The sequence below is a fragment of the Carlito syrichta genome, unplaced genomic scaffold, assembly GCF_000164805.1.
Source record: "Carlito syrichta isolate Samal-C Ts95f unplaced genomic scaffold, Tarsius_syrichta-2.0.1 Scaffold303297, whole genome shotgun sequence".
In the NCBI taxonomy this organism is placed as follows: Eukaryota; Metazoa; Chordata; class Mammalia; order Primates; family Tarsiidae; genus Carlito; species Carlito syrichta.
In genome coordinates, this window is record NW_007247393.1 from 157,392 (window position 1) to 164,747 (window position 7,356).

General features: G+C 36.5%; 1 protein-coding gene across 1 annotated transcript in view; it reads right to left on the minus strand.

Moving 5' to 3' along the window:
• Window positions 1–7,356, minus strand: part of ELP4 (elongator acetyltransferase complex subunit 4) — a 235,566-nt gene that overhangs the window by 138,372 nt on the left and 89,838 nt on the right. The window contains exon 6 of the mRNA XM_008058326.1: window positions 3,725–3,809. Within this exon, the coding sequence (XP_008056517.1) occupies window positions 3,725–3,809 (85 nt within the window). The remainder of the gene's footprint in view (window positions 1–3,724; window positions 3,810–7,356) is intronic.

Here is a 7,356-nt window from a genome sequence, read left to right on the forward strand (position 1 = left end):
TCAATGATTCCACACAATTCTTTGGATTATGAAGGGACATAATAGCCTGGATAAGACTATAAGAGTGAGATTACAGAAAAAGGAATATAGATTAAGCACGTTAGAACATTTCTTGCCTCCAAGGGTCTGAAATGATGACATCATGAAGGCACTGGGTCCCATTTTTTAAATGACTCTATTAAGGTTATGATAGACAACCACCTAAGACAACTTTTGTTTTGAATTGTTTTCAATTTTTTGCATTATTTGAATGAAATGAGGTAATAAGTTGTACCAGGGCATGTAGAAGTATAAATACATAGACTGGGCTCAGTGGCTCAGTCTATCAATCCCAGCACTTTGGGAAGCCGAGGTGAGTGGATCACCTGAGGCCGCGAATTCGAGACCAGCCCGGGCAACTTGGCGAGACCTCATCTCTACAATAAATCAAAAATTAGCCGGGCGTGGTTACGTGCACCTGCAGTTCTGGTTACTTGGAAGGCTGAGGCAGAAGGATCACCTGAGGCCAGCAGGTTGAGGCTGCAGTGGCTGTGAGCTTGCCACTGACTTCAACCTGGGTGACAAAGTGAGACTACAACTCAAAAAAAAAAAAGGTATAAATACATTCCTGTCGAATTAGTGTAAGCTATCTATGAAATTTAGTCTTTTTTGCTTATACTTAAAACCTCAGAATTTAAGTACAATGGCAAGAATTTAAAGTTCCTTTGCCATCTCTAAACTTGTTGACACATAATAATAGGTCTAAGTTAGATTCCCAACAAAAAGGGCAATTTAGAAAGAGGGAGAGACAAATCTACCAAAAAAAAAAAAATCTAGATAGCAGCATTAAACATAAAAGTAAAAAGAGAGTAGTATAATATTGTTTCCTCTGTCAACATTTCAGAAATAAAAGACCAGTGGTATTTTAGCCCACAGTTACCACTAGTTTATAACAAAAAGGCTGTTAGCCACGAAATCAGAACAAAGGCTGAATTACAAATGTCCTTTTTCCTTTGGTACTTATAATTCCTTTGCTATGCCATATAACAGTGGGGCATGCTGTGTAGCACAATAAGAATTAAAAAATAAACACTGGCCGGGCTCAGTGGCTCAGCCTGTAATCCCAGCACTTGGGGAGGCCGAGGCAAGTGAATTGCCTGCGTTACTGGGTTGAAGACCCGTCCAGGCAACTTGGCTAGACCTCGTCTTTATAATAAATCAAAAATTAGCTGGGTGTGGTAGTTGGCGCCTACAGTTCTGGCTACTTGGAAGGCTGAGGCAGAAGGATCACTGGAGCCCAGCAGGTTGATGTTGGAGTGGCCGCGAGTGTGCCACTGCATTCCAGACTGGGTGACAGAGTGAGACTCCAACTCAAATAAATAAATAAATAAACATTGCCAGCTATACAATAAATATATTGATTCCTATGAGAACATCCAAAATAATTATTCTGGTATTCTAAGTAAAATCAATGCTTAAATTTAACTTTTATAGTCTATTTCTTAGATGAGTGAAAATCACAACTTAAAATTATGACAGCAATCTGCAAATGTCTCAGCTTTAATGATCCTTTTTTTGTTTGTTTGTTTGTTTTTTTTGAGTTGGAGTCTTACTCGGTCGCCCAGACTGGAGTGCAGTGGCCGCTCCTGCAGCGTCGACCTGCTGGGCTCCGGCGATCCTTCCGCCTCAGCCTTCCAAGTATCCGGAATTACAGGCATACACTACCACACCCGGCTGGTTTTTTAATTTATTGTAGAGGTGAGGTCTCGCTGCCCAGGCGGGTCTCGAACCCGCGGGCTCAGGCAATCCACTCACCTCAGCCTCCCAAAGGTGCGGGATTACAGGCTGAGCCACCGAGCCTGGCTGTTTTAATGATCTTTATAGATGAGTTACACTATTCTACTTAAGACCAAGGTTATTATAAGGTAGTATATAATATTCTGCTCTTTAGAGTCTATTTCTATATGTTGTCAACAATTAGTTCAGTTGATTTGAAAATGTAATAATAAAAAATGAAAATTTTCATTTGAAAAATAGGATTTATTTCCATGTCAGAACATTATTTTTGACTCAGGAATAATATTTTGGAAGTGGGGCCTGGCCAGTGTATTTTTGTGGCTTCTTGAACTCATCTACAGTTTCTGAGACAGATATCTAGAGTAGGTAATTTGGCAAACAATACAATGTATAATTTAACAATATGGGAATTTATTAACTTTATTTACTTACAATGAAGTTGGAAGAGTATTTTTATAATAACTTATTGGTATATTTTCATTAAAAAATGTTTAAACATCCTTGGTATTCACCATGGTTTAATCAGTCAACCTGGTTTAATCTTTATAAAAGCTGATCGTGACACAACCACTGGTTCAGAGAGCCAACCCATATCTAGCTATTGTCTACCAATTTTCATGAAAAAAATACTGTTTCTTGAAAATGGTGACGTTTTCATACTCAAATATAACAGCTAAGAAAACAAATGTTTCACCCTATTTCAATACCAGTTTACTTTTAAGGATTCTTAGGATGTTTCTCTCTCTCCATTTTCCCCCGGCCCCCGTGCATCTCTTTTGCTGTTGCCTTTGCTTTTTTGGATTCTATAAAAATTCTTGCTCTCTGAAGATGTGCCATCATCTTGCAAGAGCAGCAGCTCTGAACGCTGTACTACAGGAACTGTTATGACATGCCCGTTTCCATAGTTACCACAGCAAGTGGGGAGAGGTGTCTGTCAGGGACCAATTTACCTCTCCAGACAGGCACAGGCACCAAAGGAAAGACATGATACCCACCAATCTTAAGTAGGACCAAACATGGAGCAACAATGAGCAAAATAAAATAGTATTAAATATCAAAGGCCATCACAAAAGCTTTGACATGCATGAAAACCCATCTATAAATAAAGGTGTACTTACCACACACACGAGTATTTTCAATCTATTAAACCGGCTATCAGCATTTTTTAGTTACTTATTTTGTCATGAAAAAATGGTTAAATATAGGAATAAAGTGTACAAGAATATTTATTAATCATTAAATTAAGAGCAAATGTAGTTGATAATGCCAAAGATAAGACTTTCAGTTTCTCTGTCTTCTTCAATAAAAATAATGGTCCTCTGGAAATACTTCTGCTAAAAATAATACAAAGGTAATGCAAATCTTTTTGCAGCAAAAGCGATTAAAATAGTTTAATAAAATTAAAAGGCAAGATACCTAGAAATAAATTTTCCTCATTTTGTTTAAGTTAAACTAACCAGAACATTTTTTATTAGTGGAAATTTGTAGGAAGTTTTTAAAATTGAGGTACAGAGAAATAGTTGTTATAAAATAGTTTATTATGGCAAATAAAAATGCATCTTTTATTCACTAAAACAACTCAAAGTATACTGTAATAAAATCTTAAGATAATTCCTACTCATAAGGCGACTGAAATTAAGGCCTGATGACAGAAACATGAAAAATTTAGATAGAAAAGTGTGTCTTGCAGATTTAAAAATAATTTTCAAAAATTAATGTTGACAAAACACGTGCACATCTTCTGTGCTTCAGCTGAGAACTTAGCTAAATCTCTAAGTACAAATTCACAGCAAACTAAGGCTGCTTGTGCTCTACTTATTTGCATGTTCTGTGCGTGAACACAGCTTGCTCACTGTTTATTAGTCTAAGACCTTCTGGGTCTCCCCCCGGAGATTTTGAAAACAACATTATATAAATGATCATAAAAGGCTTTGAAGGTGCTCAATACCTGGGGATTGGATCCATCAAATCCTTCCTCAAAAATGATGTTCTGGATAAAACGAAGCAGCTTTATGTAGCCATGGGCCAAAGAGCTGTTGGTAAGAAGTGATTCAAATTCATAAATGGGCTTATTACATAGGAAGTACAAAATCTGTGCTCAAACATTAAGTAAATAATGTTTTGCTAGATTTGAGCATTTACTAATTATTTACTAGATACATTTACTAGATTATTTAAAAATAAGATAAAATGTGTCAAAACAGCATTAACTAATCCTAAAATATAAAGCCAGTACATACAGAGAATAAGTTACAATGCTTTATAATAACTTGCTCGGTGTTCTTGACATCATGGGAAGATAAAAATCTGTGGAGACTGAGATGACTTAATTATGTCAGGCTTAGTTACCTCCCAGAAAATTAATGATTTAATGAAGCAACCTAAAGGATGAAGCCACTATTGCTTTTCAGGAGTCATCATACATAATTAACACATAGTTAATGAACTGCTATGCCAAGTACACCTGAATCAACGTCCTTATCACCTGAACTCATCTTCCATCAAAGTAGAAATTTTCTTAGAACTGCTAAAATAACAGTAATTTAAAAACGTGACGTTTTCAGGTACATCAAGAAAAATGAGTACAATCTCTACTAAATTTACTGTTTATTCACTTCCTTTGTTAAAAGACAGTAAAATAAATGTTTGAATTTAAGATAACCTGAATGAAATTATTTTCCATATGAATACTGGCATTAATGACACTATTTTCAAATATTTTACAAATGCTATAAAACAACTCAAAGAAAATTTAGTAAGAATGAAGAAAGTCCACTTTTCATTAACGAAGTTAAGCCTCCACATAATGAACTCTGTGCTATGGCTAGACATTCAATGTTGTAATGATGAGGTTCTGGGCATGACTATTCCACAGACATCGAGGTACCTAACGCTGGAAAAGCCATGGGAGACCTTCAAATTACAAAAGTACTGGCTTCACTGTGACTCAAAGCAAAGCAATCACACAGGCAGAAGAAATGCCCGAAAGAATTAAATACAATTTGAAGCACGTATGCAACAGAATATGAAACGTTAGGACATGTAGTTGTAGACAGCTTAGCATACAAGATCAATAGGTGGTTCAGCAAAGTCTATGAACAGCTCTGCTGACATGTTACTGAACGAAAGTGTCAAAGTGTCTATTCTACAAAAACAGAAGAAGAATGCTGTGCAAAACAAATATGGCCCAGATAACGGAGGATTTGGTAGCATGGTTATTGCTCATGTAGCAATTTCTATATTTTCTGGGAAAACACTGTGAATTACATAGACACATCTTCCCACTTTCACAAGTGAGGGAATGTGTCTATCAATAGTATTCCGTAAGGGCAACTCTGTGACCATTTCATATCTTAACACACATTTGTGCTGGCAAGCTCAGCTTTCAGCACACAGAGTTGCTGTTTGTATGCAGTAGATTCAGTTTTGATATGGGTCAATTAGTTTTACACAGGCAGTAAAGTCTGCTCCAAAGTTTCCGATATAAAATGAATTCCAGCCGGCCATTTGATTAATATCACTATGGGTTAGAGGAGGGTAGATACAAAATATATCCAGTGCATTCTAATCCAACATTAATAATTCTACCCCAAGCATTATTTAATATAATAATAATATAGGATCGTGCAGCATTTGCCTGAGCTAGGCTTACTGCATTTAGCATAATGTTTCATCCATGTTGTCACAAATGACAAGATTTTCTTTCCTGTGAAGGTTAAATGATATTACAGCTTGTGCAGGTATGGACATCACATTTTCTTTATCCAATCATCTGTTGATGAACACAGGTTGATTCCATATCCTGGTTATTGTGAGAAATGCTGTCATAAACATGGGAGTGTAGATACCTCTTCAATATACTTTTCTTTTAGAAAACGAGAGGCAGTCATGCATGCATAGCGGCGTTTTGGTTGACAACTAACCACATACAATGGTGGTCCCGTAAGATTATAATAGAGTTCAAAAACTCCTATTGCCTAGTAATGTCGCAGTCACCATAATACCATGGTGCAACACATTACACAAATGCTTATGGGGATGCTGCTATAAACAAACCTACCACAATGGTGGTCCCGTAAGATTATAAGAGTTGAAAAACTCCTATTGCCTAGTGACTTTGTAGTCCTTGTAATATCATAGTGCAACACATTACACAAATGTTTATAGAGATGCTGATTTAAAACAAACCTACCACACTGCCAGCCGTATAACAGCATAGTCACATATAATTATGTACAGTAGAAAATACCTGATGAGAATGACTGTGTAACTGATTTATGTATTTACGGTACTCTTAATCATTATTTTGGCATGCACTCCTTTTACTTATACAAGAAAAAAGTTAACTGTAAAACAGCCTCAAGCAGATCCTTCAGGAGGTATTCCAGAAGAAGGCAGTGTTATCATAGGACATGACAGTTCCATGGGTGTTACTGTCCCTGAAGATCTTCCAGAGGGACAAGGTGTGGAGGTGAAAGAAGGTGATATTGATGATCCTCACCCTATGCAGGCCTAGGTTACTGTGTGTGTTTATGTTTTAGTTTCTAACAAAATAATTTAAAAGTAAAAAAATTAAAAAAATTTAAAATAAAAGACAGCATATAGAATAATATAAAAAATTTAGTACAATTGTGTAATGTGTCTATATTTTAAACTGTTATTACAAGAGTTGAAAAGTTAAAAAAATTAAATTTGTGAATAAAAATGTGACAGAAACTAAGCTTAATTTGTTATTGAAAAAATTAAATATATGCAGTGTAGCCTAAGTGTACAGTGTTTATAATGGCTATAGTGTGTACAGTAATGTCCTAGACCTTCACATTCACTCACCACTCACTCACTGACTCCCCCAGAGCAACTTCCAGTCCTGCAAGTTCCATTCATGGTACGTGTCTATGCAGCTGTACCATTTTTTATCTTTTAGATTGTAGTTTTATGGAAGTTTTCCTATGTTTAGACATATAAATACTTACTGTGTAATAACTACCTACAGTAGTCAGTATAGTCACATGCTGTACAGGGTTGTATCCTAGGCTGTACCACATAGCCTAGGTGTGCAGTAGCCTGTACCATCGAGGTCTGTGTATGCACACTGTGTGATGTTCATCCAAAAATGAAATTTTCAACACTTATCTTTTGCATTTTTGATAAAAGCCATTCTAACAGGTATGAGAAGATACCTCATTGTGATTATGATGTGCATTTCCTTAATGATTAATGATGATGAGCATTTTTTCACATGCCTGTTGACCATTTGTCTTCTTTTGAGAAATGTATATTCAGGCCCTTAGCCCACTTTAAAAATCAGGCTTTTAGTTTTCTTGCTAATGAACCATATGTTCAATCAGGTTATTTGTTCCCTTGCTACTTGTTTGCCTTAAATATTTTGAATATTAATACCTAAATAAAACAATCACTAGTCGGGCTCGGTGGCTCAGCCTGTAATCCCAGCACTTTGGGAGGCTGAGGTGAGTGGATTGCATGGGCTCGCGGGTTCGAGACCAGCCTGGGCAACTTGGCGAGACCTCATCTCTACAATAAATCAAAAAATTAGACGGGTGTGGTAGCGCACGCCTGTAG